The 20,905-nt window shown below is 45.6% G+C and overlaps 2 protein-coding genes across 2 annotated transcripts in view; one reads left to right on the top strand and one right to left on the bottom strand.

Annotated features, from left to right (window-relative positions):
* MTHFR (methylenetetrahydrofolate reductase) overlaps positions 1-7,843 on the bottom strand; it is a 79,640-nt gene extending 71,797 nt beyond the window's left edge. Inside the window, exon 1 of the mRNA XM_078642211.1 lies at positions 7,649-7,843. The gene's annotated coding sequence lies outside the window, so the exon portion shown is untranslated. The remainder of the gene's footprint in view (positions 1-7,648) is intronic.
* Positions 7,844-8,431: 588 nt separating this feature from the next.
* The window catches only part of CLCN6 (chloride voltage-gated channel 6), a 247,006-nt gene continuing 234,532 nt past the window's right edge, over positions 8,432-20,905 (top strand). Inside the window, exons 1-2 of the mRNA XM_078642208.1 lie at positions 8,432-8,535; positions 13,186-13,245. Coding sequence (XP_078498334.1) covers positions 8,467-8,535; positions 13,186-13,245 — 129 coding nt within the window. The 5' untranslated portion in view covers positions 8,432-8,466. The remainder of the gene's footprint in view (positions 8,536-13,185; positions 13,246-20,905) is intronic.

The raw sequence follows: 20,905 nt of genomic DNA, 5'->3' as shown, positions 1-20,905 counted from the left end.
TCGCATTTATGGCCGCCCAGGACTTTCCATTCACCCTTCGGCACAGAGGCTGTATCCATACCAGCCAGACACCGACAACATAAACATAACAAGCGTGAAAAAAAAGAAAGCAAGGCACATTAAAACAAGCACGGCCAAGGCGACCCGCGCTCAAAATGACAAGGAAAGAGTGCTTTCAGACTTATAAAAGAGAGCATGTAACTACGCGAGTACACGATCCAGTCCGGGTGGGCGGGGCCAGGTTCATTTTTGGGTTTCGCTTGCCGAAAGGCTGCGCTCTGCGCAGCCTTTCAGCGCAGGTGAAATCCTATGTCGACACTAAGCACTTCGGGAACGTCCCCCGGCTCTCATTGGCTAGCTCCATAAATGGAGGCTAGCCATTGAGTGCCGGATCTGTCCGTCAAGGCCGGACCAGATTCGGGGGCGTTCCCGAGATTTTTTCCCAGGGCGGAGTTACGTTTTTTCCCGTTCCCTCCCCTTTCACTGAAAGTGAATTCAGATGCGCTGTCCTCTCCCGCCCCCTCCCGCCGTCCGTGTCTTCTCCCGCCCCCTCCCGCCGTCCGTGTCTTCTCCCGCCCCCTCCCGCCGTCCGTGTCCTCTCCCGCCGTCCGTGTCTTCTCCCGCCCCCTCCCGCCGTCCGTGTCTTCTCCCGCCCCCTCCCGCCGTCCGTGTCTTCTCCCGCCCCCTCCCGCCGTCCGTGTCTTCTCCCGCCCCCTCCCGCCGTCCGTGTCCTCTCCCGCCCCCTCCCGCCGTCCGGGCCATTATACAGTTGTTTACATTCAGCCCGGCAGTTAGCCCGTTTCATGGCCTTGAGGGCCCCCATAGACCTTGGTGCACGATGAGTCTGCTGCCTGGAATGAAAAGATGTGGTTTAAACTTTCAGAGGGTAATCATGCACGTAATGAAGGGAATGGAGATCACTGAACAAAGGTACAGAGGGAAATTATATAACGTGAAGTGATCACCGCTCTCTGCCAACTTAAAGGGTTCACCTTTCTGAGACACAGTTGGTCCTGGTGGGTTAACTAGTACAATCACCAATGGGAGGTGCAGATTGAAGGTAATTATTAAATATTCTTGCGAATGGCAAGGGTTTTGGAAAAAGTGATATTCAATGAGTGACTTTTAGGAAGTGTGGAGCCCTGAATACTCTGAATAAAGCCAATAACGGACACAACAATAGTTTAGTTCATATGAAATCCAGAAGGCAATAACAGGGGATTGTTTACATCAATGTTCTTTGGAACTTTAGTTGAAATGCATGGGGCCCGATTTATGTTTTGTACAGTTCAAACTGTTGCAGGTGGTTGATAGCCCAGAGACACTTGTTGCGTCTTGTGCACGGTGAAATCAGTGCCCGCCATGTTGTGAGAGGACAGAGCAGGGTTGATGGAGGGGAGTGACGGCTGCTCCTCTGATTCACAGCCGGAGCCTCCCCCTCTGCAGAGCTCGTGACGGCGTCGGCACTGCACCCAGCACGGTGAGGAGTCCGAGCCTTGCCCGGGAGAGACAGAGCAGGAGGCGAGCTGCAGAGGGCACGGGGCGCCCCGAAGGATTTCTGCAGCCATGCCAGCCGTAATTGTCACCACCAGGTCAGTCTGCCCCAGCACTCAGTGCTTGTGAAACTAAGCACGCAGCATTGTTGTTATTTTCTCTGGGAACTTTGTCACACTGACGACGCTGAACGGAGTGTTTACTTGCTGAAAGCAGGCTGGGCTCCCCAGCCACCGGTGGTTCTATACACAGCAGCAGCTTGCTTTTTATATGTGCAGCTAGCAGTCCCTTCTCTTTGCCTATTGCTTACTTTACTTTCTTATCCAGAAAGCCAATCTTTTTGCTTGCAAACGGTTCTGGTCCGTTGGCGGTTCTCGTCTGAACTTTGTGAGGGAATTCATTAGTTCTGGTATTTTCTCGTTTTTAGTGTTCATGAGGGAAAAACGGCAGCGAGATCGAAGCCTGTTTTGTAGACTCGCAGGTAACATGAGCTTCTATTTTTACTACCCTACCGCGAAAGTATATAAACATATATGAATACTGATGCCAACTATTTGTTTGGTACAGGTTGTTTTCATGTGACAACAGGGTTCGCATTTCACACAGGTGAGCCTTCATGGTTTCTTTGACTTAAAAAACAGACATGTATTTCCATAACGTTTGGATAAATGTGGCTGATCGGTTTTTCTGATTATTTTCTTTAAAATGCAGAACCGCTGCCAGAATACGTTCTTGCAGGTAAAGCTTCACTATCATTCACGAACTTATTTAAATAATAGACATCAATTAGGCTATTACTGAGTACTAAACCGGTCTAGCTTACATATTTTCATCTGGTTTCTTTCACAGACAACTGTTTTAAACAGCTAAATAAATAGACCGCAGGATACACATTGTACTCTTTTACTTAGGTAAGAGTGATCAAATTATAGTTTTGATGACATGAGAGATTCAAACACTGTTCAGCTTACATGAATAATATTCTCCTTGTTTGTATTCTTTTTCTTTTCTCACAGACCCCTGACGAAGGGGCTATTACGCCCCGAAATGCATTGGGTTGTTATTTCTTAATTTTGTGTTTGTAATCCTGTGTTGTGAGAAAATTGTATCACGTATAAATTCATGTTATTGAAATATATTATACCAGTTTACTAATGATATGTTTGATGAACATTGGAATTAATTAAAAAAAAATTTTGGTATCAGGAAATGATAAAATAATTAAAATGGTTTAATGGAATACTGCTTGCGTTGTGCGTACTAGAGTCCCAGTGGTTCACCACACTGGGCCTTATACATATTCACTAGTGGGCAGGCACTAATCTGGTACAGCACACTTATCGTGTTGAACATAAAAAAACAGCACACAAATACGAGTGCAGAACCCTTCTTCATTCATAATCTATGTAAACACACACATTCACAAATGTATTTCCATGTGCTGCATGCACAAATGCTGTTTATTACATTAAATCCTGTCGTGTTGGCCTTGCCAGTGCTGGGAAAAAGGATTGTTCTCTGTATGGAATACATATAGGAAATAAATAATTGAATGTGACAAGCAGCGCGATGATTGAGTGTACAATTCAAATGCCCTTGTCCCTCATGCATTTCCTGGAAGGTAGAAAGCAAATAGGCACTAGCTTGAGGTCAGAGAGTATTACTCCACTGGATGACGCCAAATCCCACTTTGAAGAATTTGTAACAGTACATCTTGCTGACAGATGCGTTGTCAATTGATACCAGAAAAGATTGCTTTCTGTAAATAGTGCATGTGTGGGATAGAGAATTTCATGTGTGATAATTCAGTGTACTTTCGGATGGATGTAAAGCCCATTCTGCTTATAAATAAGTTATTGGTAACAGTAGGTCTTGGGGACAGCTATGCTGTCAGGCAAGACCTCAAACACGAGCATTAGCAAAGCCAATATATTTCACTCTTGAGACCTAGACCTAGTGGCTTTACTACTGCTTTTTAGCCATTCTGTTCTAGGGGAGTAACACTGATGGCACTAATTGGGTGGGGGGGAGCAGTACAAGGGGTATTGAGGAGAAGCCGTTGGTGACAGTAGGAAGGTGCAGCTGGGGGAAGGAAGGAGCACAGTCTGGGTATGAGGAGGAGAAGCAACGAGTGACCGAAGGAAAGGAGGTGGGATGAAGCAACATGGATGGCAGGCATGGGACATCCAAAGCACAGTGGTATGCAGTAGTGTACGAGGTTGTTATTCCTCCACTATAGTTGTACGCCGTCTTCTTCCCAGTTCAGTGGTATTTGTCCCTCGTAGTTACAATTGCAGCCTCTCTCGTGTAGTCAGGACATAATGTTTCTACTTCTGTGGTTTCATTTAGCTATTTAAGGTACTCTGGGAGTTGTTTTCGTTTGAGTGGCAGGCCGGATACCAATTGTTCAGAATAGCCAAGCACTGGAAACATGGCTGTGCTTGCTTCCCTGCCCCCTGGCTGTGCTTGCTTCGCTGCCCCCTGGCTGTGCTTGCTTCGCTGCCCCCTGGCTGTGCTTGCTTCGCTGCCCCCTGGCTGTGCTTGCTTCCCTGCCACCTGGCTGTGCTTGCTTCCCTGCCCCCTCGCTGTGCTTGCTTCCCTGCCCCCTCGCTGTGCTTGCTTCCCTGCCCCCTCGCTGTGCTTGCTTCCCTGCCCCCTCGCTGTGCTTGCTTCCCTGCCCTTTCGCTGTGCTTGCTTCCCTGCACCCTCGCTGTGCTTGCTCTCCTGAGTGGGTGTGTGTGGCTCTGGGTGTGTGTGTGTGGCTCTGGGTGTGTGTGTGGCTCTGGGTGTGTGTGTGTGTGGCTCTGGGTGTGTGTGTGTGGCTCTGGGTGTGTGGCTCTGGGTGTGTGTGTGTGTGTGGCTCTGGGTGTGTGTTGCTGGCTCTGGGGGTGTGTGTGTGGCTCTGGGTGTGTGTGTGTGTGGCTCTGGGTGTGTGTGTGTGGTAGTAATTGCTGTCTGCTGAGCTCGTCCGTAGGGTACAATAGGTCTCACTTTTGCGAGAGATTAAGCTATTGGCAATGTAAATGACAATCCATTTATTTATCTGTTTTCAAAACCAACACATAAATACAAATGTTGTCATTTACAATGCCAATAGCTCTAACTTTTCCAAAGGCGAAACCGTTGCATTGTAAATGCTTGTTCTAAATCTTATGGCTGTTCTAATGGCCACGATTTGGTTCTTTGGAATTTTTTAGACCAATTTCTGAGTTAAGGCAGGGTAAACAGAGGTAGTATAGTGCAGGAATTAATTAATTATGGCATTAAGTAATTATAGCCCTATTAGAATGGTGAATACAAGGGGAGGTCAGGGGGAAATATCTACATATGGTAGTGACAAGACCTTGGTTACATATTTGCTGATGTAGCTGTGTAAATCAAAAACCTACTCACCCAAGCTATTTAAAATGTTACTAAATGGTGTATTTAAATCCCATGTTTTGGTCAGAAAAACTGGTGGCCTTAAAACAAATTTTAGCTTGCAAGCTAAATACCCATCAGCAGCTTTAGGCCACCCACCATCCAATGTTATATAGACACCATACCACTTCAACACAATGTTCTTCATCTTCATTGATTCTGGAGTAGGAATCTGGATGGATCTCAATTACACAGTAAGTGCTTACGCTATAAATATGGCACAGACCTACTTTCGACACGCTGTTGTAGAGTTGTCAGATTTTGTAGTGTAATTAAGATGGATATTTAAAGGTTTCTACTAATGAAGGTCGACTAAGTAATTGATTAACTACTCTTAGTATATTTTCAGTGTAAATGACTACTCTTTGTATCCTGCAAGAAGGAGCTGTGACAGGCCAAGGACTGTGGATGAAGAGGGCATATGCAGACGGGATAAGAAGAGAGGGTTTCTGAGAAGGAAGTGAAATCCATTAAGCCTGCATGTGATAGTGGGTCAGTAGAGATGGAAGGCCTCTCAATGGAACAGCAGAAAAAGAGGGCATCTCAATGGCAGAAGGAGGCAGAAAGTTGCCTGTAAAGAGGGGAACAAGGTGGATGCCTCTCAATGGGGTGATAGGAAGCCTCTCAACACGGACTGAGGAAGCAGATGACCTCTGAACAGGGAGGAGGAGGGTAACTCAAGCGGAGGGGAAGGGGCCTGACAAAGGAGGGTGGTGGTGACCGATTGTGATATTTGCCAGAGACCAAAGAGGATGGCTGAATGTGCCACCTGGATTTAAATATGGTACCTGCCAGAGGAATGAATTTGGTGTCCACAGGGGGCACTGAATTTTGGATCTGCCAGGAGAAGATAGGAAATGATGAATGCGTCATCTGTTAGGGGAGGGATGAATGTGCTGACAGGGGAATGTTTTTGGCATCATCTGTCGGGAATTATTAAGTGGTATCTGTTATGGGGAGTATGAATGCAGCATCTGCTATGGGTAAAAATGATGTTTCTGTTGGCTGGTGGGTTTGGGGCGGGGGAGAGAATGAATATATTGTCAGTTGTACAAGGGGAGGGAAATGGATGAAGCATCTGTGTGTAAGCGGAAATATGGTTTCTGCTACGGGGGAAAAATCCTGGGGCGCGGGGATGATATCTGTAGCATCTGCCAGGGGAATTAATGTGGCAACTGCCATGGGACCAATTAGATTTTTTTTGGCAGAAAGAATTCAGTGCCTGCCAGGGGAAATAATGCTGAGTCTGCCAGGAAAAGGAATGAAGAGTCTGCCAGGAGAAGGGATGCAGAGTCTGTCAGGAGAAGGGATGCAGAGTCTGCCAGGAGAAGGGATGCAGAGTCTGCCAGGAAAAGGGATGCAGAGTCTGCCAGGAGAAGGGATGCAGAGTCTGCCAGGAGAAGGGATGCAGAGTCTGCCAGGAGAAGGGATGCAGAGTCTGCCAGGAGAAGGGATGCAGAGTCTGCCAGGAGAAGGGATGCAGAGACTGCAAGGAGAAGGGATGCAGAGACTGCCAGGAGAAGGGATGCAGAGTCTGCCAGGAGAAGGGATGCAGAGTCTGCCAGGAGAAAGGATGCAGAGTATGCCAGGAGAAGGGATGCAGAGTATGCCAGGAGAAGGGATGCAGAGTATGCCAGGAGAAGGGATGCAGAGTCTGCCAGGAGAAGGGATGCAGAGTCTGCCAGGAGAAGGGATGCAGAGTCTGCCAGGAGAAGGGATGCAGAGTCTGCCAGGAGAAGGGATGCAGAGTCTGCCAGGAGAAGGGATGCAGAGTCTACCAGGGGAAGAAAAGCAAAGTCTACCAGGGGAAGAAAAGCAGAAACTGCCAGGGGAAGGAAGGCAGAAACTGCGAGGGGAAGGAATGCAGAGTCTGCCTGGGGATGGTCTGCAGAGTCTGCCAGGGGAAGACCTGCAGAGTCTGCAGGGTGAGCTGCAGCATGGGGAAATTTGCAGTAAAAAGAGGAACCGTGGCAAATGCAGTAGGAACTGTATATAAGAAGGAACTGCACAAACGTGTGTGCTTTTCAGTGCTTGTTCGCAGCTGGGAAATGCATTGATTTGGAGGTCACACATTTGAATCCAAGCAAGACCAAGTGAACCTTGCATCATTCGGAGGTCAGTGAATAGAGTACCATTACATTGGGTAATACTAACATATTTTATTTACAGTGACGAGGAATGGCATAACTATGGTATGAAGAACTATACAAAATATCATCATTACTGTTGATTGCGATCTCTGTAGAAAACATTGGGAATTCTAGGTAGAGACTGAAGTATGTCTAGCATACTGGGTATCAGGGACCGGTGTGAGATCATTTGAGACTATTTGTTCAGAGTTGAGTATCTGAGCACCGATTGATACCCATTAACGCATGTGTGCTTATTCGGGCACTTGTGAGGGTTGGAGATATCCCTTGAGGAATTGTAGTGGGTATAAGTGCAAACATTTGGCAAAAGTACGGTTTGGAGAAAAACTGACAATCTTGAGGGTGCAAATTTAGGAGAGGGAAAGCTAAAAGAGATCTACTATGGGCTTTAAAAACAGGGAGCTGAAACCTAAATCTGGGGTGTTGCATGTTCGTAGTGTGTGATGAAAGATTGGCAGGCACTGCTTGTTCGGCTAGCACGTGCGAGCTGCATGGCTACTGAACAGTCAATAAAGAGGACTTTAGTTTTTGTGTGGAGGGTCACTGCTTATTACATACCCACTTCCACCATCACCCCTCCTTACCTTTCCTAGCACCAGCACTCACTCCCGGTACCACCTTTGGTGCCACTTGCGCTCTTCACTCCTCCTCCAACTTCTCTAGCGTCTGCTCCTCCTCCTGTCCTTCCTCGCATATTCCCTTATCCCGCCCTACTTTCACATTTAGACTCCGCTGACGTTTGCAAGCAGTGATATCTACTGACAGGGGCAACGGGTTCACCAACCGTCACGTGAGACTCACAGGGGGCGTGAATACAAAGACATTTACATAGAGATATTTGCATATTCGTAAGAATGGGGGTCGGCTGCCTAATTTAAGATGGCCGTCAGCTATATATGCTACCTGAAGATCAAAAAAGACGGCCATCTTGGCATTGAAGTTTTTTTTTCTGAAAACAGCTTTTGTTGCATTAGTATACAGTGCGATTGCGACAAAAATATACTTTGTTGAATTACCTTTGAGGCAATGGCTCAATATGTATTTGTGTGTACGGCAACCTGAATGAGTCAGTGCTTGACAAATTAACAGGTTCGGGATCATTCACAAGCTCTGAATTCAGATTCTAAACGTTAAGAATGGTGCCATGATTTTGGCTGTCCTCCTTTTCAGTCTGCTGACTATGTTAATTGATTACATAAACGCTTTCGCTTTGGTGGCATCATCTCAGCCTCGTCCGCTAGTCCGAGTCCTGTTTACCGGTACACGTGTTCATAGTCCCCATGGCAACCGTTGGTCCTTCTTCTGTGTTTATTCTAATTTGGTCTTGGATAGCTCCGTATTAGTCACATGACACTGGTAAACACGTGAGGAGTCACGTGATCTGTCATTGGTAGCGGTGGAGATGGCGTGCTGCGGAGAATCCGGTTGTGGGTGCTGTGGGGAGCGTGGGGGTCGTGCCCCTGAGGAACTGGTCAGTGATATCTTGAGCTCATATGAGCAAGATTCTAAATGGATGCCGAAGGGATGGGGACTGAGGAAGAATTATAATAAAGGGCTGATTGGGTGTGTCAAACGAGGGGCTAGAATAATGGGAGAAGTTGAGTCAGAGGAAGAGTGACGATGTCGAGCAGTTGGGATGGGTCGGAGATGGAATGGGCTGCCGGTTAGGAGTCGAGGTACACCCGTGATTGGACCATGAGTAGCTGCTGCAAGGATGCATGGTATAGATCTGCCCACATCATCTTCTGCTATGATGTAGAGAACAAGCTAAATACACGCTAATGTGAAAATAAAGCGAGTGGTGAGATGTAAGTTACTGGTACAATGCACAGGGCGTATGTGAGTGCATGTAAACTATCGGGACAATGCATGGTGCAGACATGACCACGAAGCTGCTTTAGAAACTGGGACTGTTTGTGCACGCTGAGCTGCGGAGAATCATGCGATATGCACGTCACCTGCTAATAGATTACATATCGGCTGCTGCGCTTTTATATGGGCATGCCAGCTTCTGAAACAATCGCTTCTTTACAGGCCGGCAGAATGGAGGCGATCGATACCCGAATCCGCCACAGATATGCAATAGATGGCTGTCGAATGCGTATTAGCTGTCAGTGCAGAGGGCCCCTTGTTTGTCCCTCAGTTTCTGAGGGTTTTCACACCATCTGTGGGGAAGTAAAGGTAACCTGTTTGTGGTCACCAGCAATCAGAATAATGTACGGACAGATGTGCCCATATAGTGTGAAAGATAGCGTTCGACAGATGTGCTTCAGCTGCTGATGTAATGCAATTGCCAAGTATGCCGACATCAGCTGCTAAGCGGATACATATGATATATTTGTAAACATCAACTCTTGTTGCGAGAAAGCAGCATACGGATGTGAGCACTAGCTGAGAAATGGAAATGTTGGCACCAGCTGTTTGTAGAATGTATGCGAAGTATACACGAGTCAGTTGCTAAGTAAGGAAGTGGGCTAACTGTCTACCAATCTAGTGTACACACAGGCGCTCACCACCTGCCAAAATAATGCCGGTGACCGGTGTCTGCATCAGCTACCAGGGGAAGTGGCGGGCAGATGTGTCTACGTTTTCTACTTTGCTGAACAAATTCAGAACTCTATGTTTCGCCGGCAGTGTTTTGGAAGATGAATGTGTGCATATCACTCATCGGAAGAGTGTATTCGACAAACGTGAACAAGCGCTGGTACAGTAGACTGTACAGACATAACCGAACACTGGGAACCGATGATTGCACATCAACTGCTGGGAGAATGCCGGTGAAAGATGTTTGCGCATTAGCTACTGGGAGAATGACTGCTGCAGATGTGCAAACAGCACCTGGAAGATGTGTACGTAAAACGTCTGATAGAATACACGTGTACGTTAGCTGCAAAGAGAAGTATATGGACAGATGTGTGTCAATTGATGATGACTTTCTATTAGCATTTGCATAAAGATGGGAAGTATGGAGCTCATCTGTTGGAAGTTAATAGAGCCTATATGTGCTCACATCTACCAGTGCAATTGCCTTATGAATGCTGGTGACGTGAGCACATTTGCTGCAGGGAGGGCGATGGTGATAGACACACACTCGTGAACACTTGAGCATTTGGATGGCATAAAATTGTCCCAAGATATTCACAAGACATATTTGTGTACCTCAGCTGTGAGAATGGGATAACCAGGACTTTAGGTGGGATGTATAAGTGTAAGGAGGTGTCTCTAAATAGGGCGTGGCCTATGTAATTGCTGGTGGCAGCATAAGCCACATAGACTACATTTCTGTGATTCCCATAGTATGCCACCAACCAGTATTTTGGTGCCTCTCAGAGGTTTCTGTTATTGCATATATAAGAACCCCATTCAGAGGGCCACGGGGCGAGCAGTAACTATCGGGCCCAGCCACAGGGGCTGAGGCAGCTTACTCCTGATGTCCCTGGGTCTGATACTAAGGGTTCTGAGCTACTGAGCCAAGTACCTCTTCAACATTTGACTTCAAGTAGTAGTGTGGGGCGAACAGTCCAAAGCTTTTAGGGGAAGTGGGCGGGTGGTTGGAAGGTAGATGCAGAGTGGTGAACACAGGCACACAACTCAAAATACACACGGCAACAACAATTAATGATTGTCCAGTCACAGACTACTTCCATTGCCCCCTGCAGTTGGGGCTCCAGTGTTTTAAGTAGACCGTTCCTTGACTCCCACTTCTTCCTTGTTCTAGCTGTAATGGTTATTCTCCATTCACTATTTGCGGCATTCAGTTGAAGCCCCACTAGTCTTAGTCCCACTCTGATCTGTATAAAAGTCACATGTCTTCCAGAGTCAAAATGCTATCTGGCAAACCAGTTTGCCCATGGCTGACTGGACTGAAATTAGTCTTACCTGCGTCTGTAGGATGGGAGCGACCAGAGTCCCTGAGCATGCCTCCTCCACGAGTGCTGGGGCGGCCGTGACTGTCTCTGGTAAGTTCTTTGCATGAGGGCCAGGTGGGTTTCGCTCGGTTGATCTCAAGTACCCCACACCTCGCTACAGGGTACACTGGTCGTAGCGAGCAGGCAAGCACTGGTACTCAAGGCTCCAAGACAGGTGGTGTTGGATTACCTGGGTGATATTACCTCACCCATCAGGGAGACTTGCAGGCCTTACCCTCAGTCCTGTTCTTGCAAGCTTCTCTTCCTCTCACAGTCTGGCTGCTTGACAGTTGATCATTTTTGGCCTCTTAAGCACCTCTACCTGTAGCCCATTTTCTGACTCCAAATGTGATTTAGAGTCTGAGTCTTTAAAGTTTATGTAAGTGGGGGTCTGCTTCATTTTGAAGTGCCCACTCTCCTGCCCTCTTATCCTCCAGAAACCAGCCTGTCACAGCAGTAGCCACCTCCAAAGCTGATAGCACCACTGCACAGGCCATGTGAGTGACCAGAACTTCACACTTGGATGATAGCCACAGTGACATGTGTTTTAAAAGGTTAGCCCAGGGCATCAGCCCTACTCTTTATGATTCTCTTTTCAGTGCCATCTCTTTCCTGTGATGTGCCCAGGCCCCATGCTTGCGACCTCCCTTCGACTCAAAGAGCATCATTTGAAGTGTATTGGGGTAGCTTGGCTCTCCCTCTTTCCAGTGTGTCCCACCAAGCTTACAGCAATGCAGCAATACTCGCATTTCGCCTCATATTTCACCATGCAGCCCTGGTTCTCCCAACATGGAACTCTGAGCCAGCCATGTATTGTACCATTTGCAGGCACACATACACCCAGCACATGCATGTAACATAAATGTACTGCACAGTATTACACCCTTCCTCTACTGTACCACTCACTGGCCCACATACACCCAGCATACACATATAACATAAACAGGCAGAAGCACACTTCCTTGACACACTAGCACCCAGTTCACTTAATCAATCAGTCAATCAGGATTTAAAAATTGCAAGTTTTCACTGATTGGGTATCCTGGTGCTTGAAAGTCCCGGAGGCCTACTGGGGCCCACCAGGTCTTGAGGGTCACTCTGAATTACAGAAGTGGTGATGGTCCTGAGATGCGTGAGGAGGCTGTTCCAGGTCTTTGCTGTGATGTTGGAGAAGGTGCGTCCTCCACTTCTGCTTCAGGAGATGCAGGGAGTATGGACAAGTGAAAGGGAGGCAGAGTGTAGTTTTCTTGGCGTTTGGTGAAAGTTTAGGCGGTGGTTAATGTATGCGGTCCTTGGTTGTGTAGAGCCTTGTGTGCGTGGGTCAGCAGCTTGAATTGGCAGCTTTTCTGTACCGGGAGCCTATGGCATTGCCTGAGGTGGGGTGTGATGTGGGTTTGTCAGAGAAGGACAAGGATGAGTCCGGATGCGTCGTTCTGTATGGTCTGTAAGGGGTGTGTGGCAGTTTTTACATAGAGTGCATTGCTGTGGGCCAGCTGGTGATGAGGGCCTGTGTCACGGTGTGTCTTGTCTGTAGGGGTAGCCACTTGAAGATCTGACGTAGTATGCGCAGAGTGAGGAAGCAGGCGGAGGAGACAGAGTTGATCTGTGGTTTCATGGTGAGCTTGTCAGTGATGATTCCAAGGTTTCTGGCATGGTCGGACGGAGTGAGTGAGGGTCCTAGGTCTGAGGGCCACCATTAGTCCTTCCATCCTCAGCTGCATTGTGGTAAATGCAATGCATAGTAACACTTACTTCCATTAAACAATATTTAATTTTCATCTTGGTTGGTACAGCCGGTGCTGAGTATCTCTAGACATAAGCTCATGTTTCAGCATAGGTGTCCTTCATCAGTAAGGCATACAGTTAGAGGTGCTGGTAATGTTGCTCAGCAGTCTTTTCAGGACCCCGTATCACTGCTTGAGTGCAGGTGCATCACTCTGTGCTTGTCAGAACTACTAGCTCAAGAGAGCCTCGGGAGACAAATGCCTCAGTCAGTGCTGAGTATCTCTAGACATAAGCTCATGCTTCAGGATAGTTGTTCTTCTTCAGTAATCATTGATTCTGCAGTCCCGTGTTACAGTCACACACCCTGCACGCTCTGTACACCCTGCAATAGAATTCAAGTGGCTGGTGTTCTCCTGGGAGATGAAGTGGACAGATGTGAACATACTAATTTTTAGCTTTGAGACTTCATCTACTTTTTATGTTTTCAGACAATCCTCGGTGAAACGAGGGAGGAGGATGAAGAGATTCTGCCACGTAAGGATTACGAGGTGAGTGACCAAAGAACTCTGTTGGGAGTATGGTAGTAGTTTTCTACTATCACATGCACGAGGAGCATTGTAATAGGGTCAAGATAATACAGCATGTGAAAAAGGAAAACAAATAAAATAAATGAATACAAATATATATGTTTAATTCTTGCTCAGCGAGTTTAAAATCTGGAGGTGATTGTCAAATATGGGGTTTCATGCACAAATATGGCAATTGTTTAGCAGCATTAGTGTTTCGATGCCAAATTAATTTTTGTTTTCGAATTTAGAAAGATGGAAATTGTCCATCCAATTAAACATTGGGCTGGAAGAAAATTCAGCTACATTCTCCTTTCCCTCATGGGGGTTTTGTTACACATAGAGAATTGTCTGTCTCAGACTTTCTCCTTGTTGTGCCAGGCAGTCAGCAGGTATTACATGATGTGGCAGATTATTGGGCAAGTATATCTTTCTGTAGTAGAAGGGTATACAACTGATGTCATTTTCTTTGACTAAAACCTTTAAGTGAGGCACTTTCTGCAGTCCTTCATTTAAACTCACATAGGCATTGTTGAATAAAGCACTTTAAAAGATGCTGTCATATTGCAACTAAAAAGAAGGGGTCTGCTTTCTACTTGTATCTGAGCCTACGTTGCTCTAGTGCCTCATCAACCATTCTATCACAGACGGGGAATTCGGAGGGATACAGGGTAATTGGGGCACACTCTTACCTAAGATTATTTTTAATCTTCTAAATATCTTCAGTCAGAAGGGGAGAATGACGAGGGAAACATCAGTTGGTTCCTTCCTGTCTTACGCACATAAGTGTGGAGGCAGTAAAGTAACTCATGCAGGGTACAATCAAGATGGAAATGAACATTCAAGGAATGCAAATTTATGCTTTGTATCAGGACCTCAATTAGTCTTCACTAATTGCAGTACCCAGAGCGGGCCAGTTCTCAAGAACGGCCATGACACCTATTTAGGGCACTTGGATGGGCAGCAACATATCAATCACACTTAAGAGTAGAATAAATCCCCTTGATTTTTAACTCTACTCACTGGTGACATTAATAAAATGTGTTAGTCTTCGCTTTTCTCCTCTCTGTATCTCACAATAGGTCTAGTGCAACACCAGAAATTCCAGGCCCCTATAACCATAAGCCAGTGGTCTTCATACTTTATATTGATTCTCCCCCAGTATACAAAAAATCATTGCCGCTCTCAGAATTTTTCTCAATTATTCCATTTAATTTGAAATGTTTACGTATGTTTTAGACCTATTTAAACATTAAAGGTATGTTAAACCTTTTAAAAATGACCCTTTACAGAGTTGCTGACTGCTGATCATTTGTTTTCAGACAAAGCACTGCTATCAGCATGATGCTTCTTTTGAACAGAGCCTGGTGCCCCCACTGGGATCACTTCAGGACCTCACACCCCCAGAGGTGCCCGCTCCCCGTTTGAAGACCCCTGCCATAAACTGATGATCCCAGCCTTAAGAGCTCCCCTCTACTGCAGGGTTGTAGGCCACATTATATGGAGATTCCAACCAATGTGAGAAGGTGCCTGACAATGAAGGCTTTCATCCTTTAACATCCTAACATCAATTGTTTTAGCTTGAAAATCACTTTAATACATTCTCTGGGGACTCCGTGTTGATACTAGCCTCATTGCCTTTGTCAGACATTTTCTGTTTCTAGCTTTCTTATTCCCTCTTTCCCTTTTTTGTGTGAGACCATTTTGCTGTTGCATCCTTTATATTTTAGGTGAGAGTTTTCTTTCCTCCTCCTTAACGGCCCTTAATTGACTTTGTTGCTGCCTTTAACTATGTTTTTGTCATTGTCTGCAGTGCTTCGGTTGTAGCATCTGATTGTCAGTGGCTGATAGATGTCGTATTTAGTTTGTAGACCATAGATGGGGTGATTTAAAGTTCTCTGTCTGAATAGAACCGACATCTTTAAGGAAACTTTTCCTGACCATAAATGGTCCGGCCCCTCGGGTAATAGTCAACCTTATTGCTGGATGTTCACTTTTACGTCTTAAGAGACATTAGGTATCTGCATAGTATTGCAATCGATGATGACTCTTACTGTGAGGGTTGCAAAACCAAATTTGAAGCCTTCAACTACCGGTTAAGGCGGGAGTTCCTCTGGACTTAAGCATTCATTAATCCTTCCTCAATGGAAAGCACCTGCACTTAAAACCGGGTCTAGTGCTGTACCGGATGAACTTTGCACCCCAGACTGGATCAGTGTCATTCATTGAAAGGTTTCTGTTGCTTCAGCAGTAATGCAGTCAAGCATGGTGTGTCCTATGGTCAGTCAATCATTGGCTAAATCACTCAAGAAGGATTAGAGGTACAACCTGGCTCTCTCTTGGGCGTTGGCTCTATCCAATCATACAATCCGGTCTTACCACACCTATTAAAAACATATGGTTCTCTATCCCTCCCCTTCTCGAAGCCTCGCTCGATATTAACTTAAAGGAGAGAATGGGCAAAATAGATCTTTACACAAATTCTGAAACTCAGCACTCTACTGGAACATAATGCAAGCGTTTAGGATCAAATCATGCTCTGTAGACCAATGGTTCTTAACCCTTTGACATCCGAGGACCCCCACTGAATTATTAATGGAATCCTAGGACCCCCTCTGAATCATTAATGGAATCCGGGGACCCCCCTGAATCATTACTAGAAGTTGGGGACCCCGGCCTAATCATTTTAGAGGATTGAACCACAAAAAAATGCACACAAAGTACAGAAACAAGCTTTCATCAAGCATATACACAAATTACATATTTTATTTAATTCAAATATAAAACCATTATTAAAAAAAATCACGATTCTAATTTTTATCAGGAAGGTTGGAGCCTTTCTAAATTTAATTGAGACCACCCATCTTCCATACTATATTCTGTTTGAGCACTTTCATTGCTCCCACAAATAAATCTGTGGGTAACAACTTAATTTTTAGCCTCCAGTTTTATATTTCTTCACACTTACAGAACGGTTTAAAATTTTCAGCTGTACATTTTCTTTCTATATTGCTGTACAATTTATTAATCTATTATTATAATTTAATTTTCTAATGAGCCATGGACCCCCAGAGTAGGCTTCACAGACCCTCAGTGGTGTTCGGACCATGAGTTAAGAACCACTGCTGTAGACAATAATTTGAATGTTTGTGTATTGACTAAAATACAATTTTGGGGGGTAAAATATATACACTGCTCTTTAGTGTGAGCTTGCATAGTCTGAGGCACACATTTTATTTGATGGGGACAAACCTTGCTCTGTAAAATTGATCCAGATTTTTCATAGGTACACCTGGATTAGTGTTGTGCTTAGTAGGATTGGTGCAAACACTAAGGAAATGGTGGCAACAAGCATTGATAAATAAATTAGGTTTCACCTATAGGATTAATATTAAGTGGTGTGAGAGCAGTGTATGAGTGCAAGGAGAATGGTGTGAGTGCTATCTGTTCAGGGTGAGTGGTGCATGAATGAAGGGTGATAAGTGTCGGGAGTGCGGGATGAAAGTCTCTTAATGCATGATGAGTGATGTCTGTTCAGAGCTTACTGAAAATTGTGTGCATACAGGGCGAAAGATGTTACCCAGTACAAGGTAAGAGTTGTGCGAGTTGGGGTGAGTGATATGTCAATAGTGTAAGTGCAGGATGAGCGGTTTGAGATCAGGGTGAGAGGTGTGGGTGGAGGGTGAGAGGTATGTCAATAGTGTATGAGTGCAGACTCAGCACTGTGTGAGTGCTGGGTGAGCAGTATCTGTCTGCCTGCCCAATGTTAGAGTCTGGAGGGCTCTTGTCAGCTGAGAGTATCACAAAAGTAGTAGGTGAATACAGTCACAGTCCAGGCAGGATTGCGGAGGCGAAGAGTAGCCTCATACTCACTGGTCATTTAACATCGATCACTGAATTCTTCACCCTGTTTCGGATTTATACGCCAATATACTGTGACAAAGATAATATTAAGAGAAGAGCCGGCATGAAACTGACAAGGCACATGCAGTTCCGTATGAGAGAGGACCTCACTGTCTGCTATGCGCGCAAGCGATGTGGAGGCAAAACATAAAAAAAGTTCCACTTCCAAATGGGATGAAATCAGTACTTGGGCCTCAGGAAACTGATAAGAGCAAACACATGAGGAAAAATAGGAAATAGCATGCTACTGCCAATAGAAATAGAGGAAAAGTGGCAAGCTTGGGAACCAATGAAAATCAAGGAAAGCAAGGGGGTTTGGAAGTAAGCCGTATTTGAACGAATTAATTAATTAATTTAAACTTGTAGAGCGCGAATTTAGCCCAAGGGCGTCAAGGCGCTGGATGCAAGCATCAGGAGACGGAGAGAAGAAGAACATGCTCAACCTGAGGAATCAAGAAAAAGCCAGGTCTTTAAGGCCTTGCGAAATAGTGGAAGAGAGACCATGCTAGAAATTTCTACTGGAAGGGAGTTCCACAGTTTAGGCACAGCAGTGGAGAAAGCTCTGCCACCCCATTTGACCTTCTTAAACCTGGTAACAGTAAGTACATTTTTGTCCGAAGACCGAAGGGATCTGGTGGGAGCATAATGATGGACAATCGACTTGATGCCCTCGGAGTCAGAGTCGTAAAAGGCTTCATGAGTCAGGCATAGGATCTTGAAAATTATCCTACGGTTCATCGGAAGCCAGTGCAAAAGCTTGATCAAGGCCGTCACTGAATGATGTCTAGGGAGATTCAATACCAGCCTGGCCGCGGCATTCTGCACCATCTGTAGCCGGTGAATAAGACCTTTATTAATGCCCAGATAAAGGGCATTGCAATAGTCCAATCTGGACGTTTGCTAAGGCCATAACGCCTTGTTTGCGTGCTTCGAAAGAAAGGTAGTGGGAGATCTTTCTGAGAATCCTGATGATGCCAAAACAGGTGGAGATATATAGTAACAGTAGATTTCTGGCAAAATGTAAAAATAAAGACAGAAAGAACAAACAAATTCAAGAACAATTCTCACCAAATGTAAAAAAACAAAATGTAGTGATTGTTATTTCTAAATGCTTTTTCTTTGTAAACATTTTAAATATGCCACTTGCTTTCATAATCTCTCATGTTGGCAAATCAGGTTAAGCATGAAAATAGTATAGCAAAGAGAAAGAAGGGTTGAGGCATTAATGTCCTGCACTTGCCAACAAAGTATTAGGAAAAGTTCAAATGATACTGGAAGTGCAATGTTATGTTATGTTTACTGGGATTTGTAAAGCGCATGGCTGCCCCAGCAACAGGGGGTCCCAGCGCTAGCGGACCGGTAATGGAGGAGGTGAAGCTAGATGGAAGCTAACAGCCAGGTTTTGATCAGTTTCCTGAAGGCCAAGTGATCAAGGGTGCAACGGGCAGCCAGTGAGATGGAGTTCCATAGTGCGGGGGCCTGATATTAAAAAGAGCGACCCCTGGCTCTGCCTCGCCGAACCCGTGGGATGCACTACAGATGTTGATCAGTGGAGCTTAAAGTGCGCAGAGGCGTATAAGGAGTGCAGAGGCCCAGCGGGATCTGGGGGCCCAGTCCATGTTCGATCTTAAGCGTGGTACAGAGGGTTTTAAACTGAACTCTCTGTTTAATTGGTAACCAGTGTAAACGACGAAGGAGCTCAAAAGAGAGGGCGGAATCAATTAGGATCCCTAGGTCTTTAACTGCGTTTTTCGGTGTTTTACGGATGCCTAGGGTTGCAGGCCACCATTGATAGTTCCATTTGTAGGTGTCTTGACCGACCAAGAGGAACTCCGTTTTTACAGAGTTAAGCTGTAGGTAGTTGTTTGTCATCCAGTCTGCGATGGCTAGAACATCGGCACGAAATTTCATTTGATCCAGAGCAGGGTTGCTCAAAGGTAAATACCAGCTGGGTATCGTCCGTGTAGGATACCATTTTAATGTCTCGCTCTTTAGCCAGGAAGGCCAGAGAGCGGACATACACCTTAAACAACGTGGGGCTCAAGGCGGAGCCTTGCGGGACACCACAGCTGAGAGGGTAGTTCCTAGACTGGTAGGGGGGGCGTGAACCTGGAAAGAACATTGTGATAAAAAGGAGGCTAGCCAGGCCAAAGCCGTGTCCTTGACCCCGATCTCCTCAAGACGTTGGAAAAGAATTTTGTGGGAGACCTTGTCGAAGGCCGCGTTGAGGTCAAGTAAAAATAATGCTGAGGTGTTGCCCTCATCGCCCACAGCTGCTCCGTGACTGCCAGGCTGATTCTGTGCTGTGCCTGGGACAGAATCCATTCTGGGATTTATCTAAGATCTTGTTGGCCTCCAGATATTTGCTCAGTGTGATATTTACATTTGACTCCATTATTTTAGCCAGGTAGGGAAGCAGAGAGATGAGCTGGAAGTTCTCTGGCAGAGCGGCGTCCAGAATAGGTCTTTTAACAATGGGACAACTTTGGCATGCTTCCATGATTTCAGAATTACTGCCTGCAAAAGTGAGCCATTGATGAGTTCACGGCCCTCCGTCATAAGGCAGTTATAAAATTTCCTGAAAATGGCAGGTTTTACGGGATCGTCAGGGTACCCTGATTTGACTTTAGCTGAAAGGGTGTCTAGTTCATTGGGCGGCAGTGTTTGCAAGATGCATGGGAGTGAACTGAGGGTGGGGGACACCATGGCTTCAGTGGTACTCCGTCTGGTCTCTAATGTGTTGTATATGCATTCCACCTTGTTGATAAATAGGGCTCCCGGTTTTATGGTATTTATTTTTTTAACATTTCCGTCTGTATTTATCCATATTTATTTTGTGTTTAACATAAAAATTAAGTTGTATAACTGCACATTTCCATATTTGTTTAACTGTTCTGTGCGCACTCATACTTTGATGTCTGTCATGTTTTCACTCTTTTAGCTACCAAATATTACATACTAATACATCTACTGGTTAATATTAGCATTATACCACAAATGCATGTGTGACAAATGCCATTATTTAAAGAAATGTCATCCTGGTTTTTCATTTTCCCTGCTGTCCATCTGCTAGGCTGTTGAGCTATAATTCATGAAAGACAGCATGGAGCTTCATTCAACGAAGCACACTTTTCTGTATTTATCCGCCTTTAAAAATAAATGCAGACAGAAAAAACATTGTTTTCTGTCTGTATTTATCTGTAAAAATCCGTAAAAACTGAAAACAGGGAACCTTATTGATAACGTACTTTGCCAGTGAGTCACAGTGAAAATTGGAAGATATGGTGTCGGTGCCAGTGGGGGATGCTGACATACCTTTTACAAGGGAAAAGATAGTTTTGGAGGGATTGGGGCTGGATGAGATCAGGTTAGTATACAACGCATCTTTGGCCTGTAGATCTGATTTCTGGAAGGTTTCTATGGCCCCCCTATAGGTATTTTTTGCGGCGGCATCATAGGTGAGTCTCCAGGCCCGTTCCAGAATTTTGCATTTTTTTCTTTTCCGCCCATAGGGACTCGTTGTACCATGCGTGGGTGTGCGTGCGTTTGGTCTCTGTCCGTTTCTACGGGATGCACTGGTCAAGTGAATTGTTAATCAGCCCCTAAAGGCTCTGTCAGCTGCTTCCAGATCCGTCGGCCAGCCTGAGTGGGACGCATTTAATGTAGATAATAAGGTAGTATCATCCAGTTTGTGCCATGGGCGCTTCATAAGGGATTGGCTAGAAGACCTCAGGACAGG

The sequence above is a fragment of the Lissotriton helveticus genome, chromosome 5_1 (assembly GCF_964261635.1).
Source record: "Lissotriton helveticus chromosome 5_1, aLisHel1.1, whole genome shotgun sequence".
NCBI lineage: Eukaryota > Metazoa > Chordata > Amphibia > Caudata > Salamandridae > Lissotriton > Lissotriton helveticus.
This window is presented reverse-complemented; position numbering and strand designations above follow the sequence as displayed.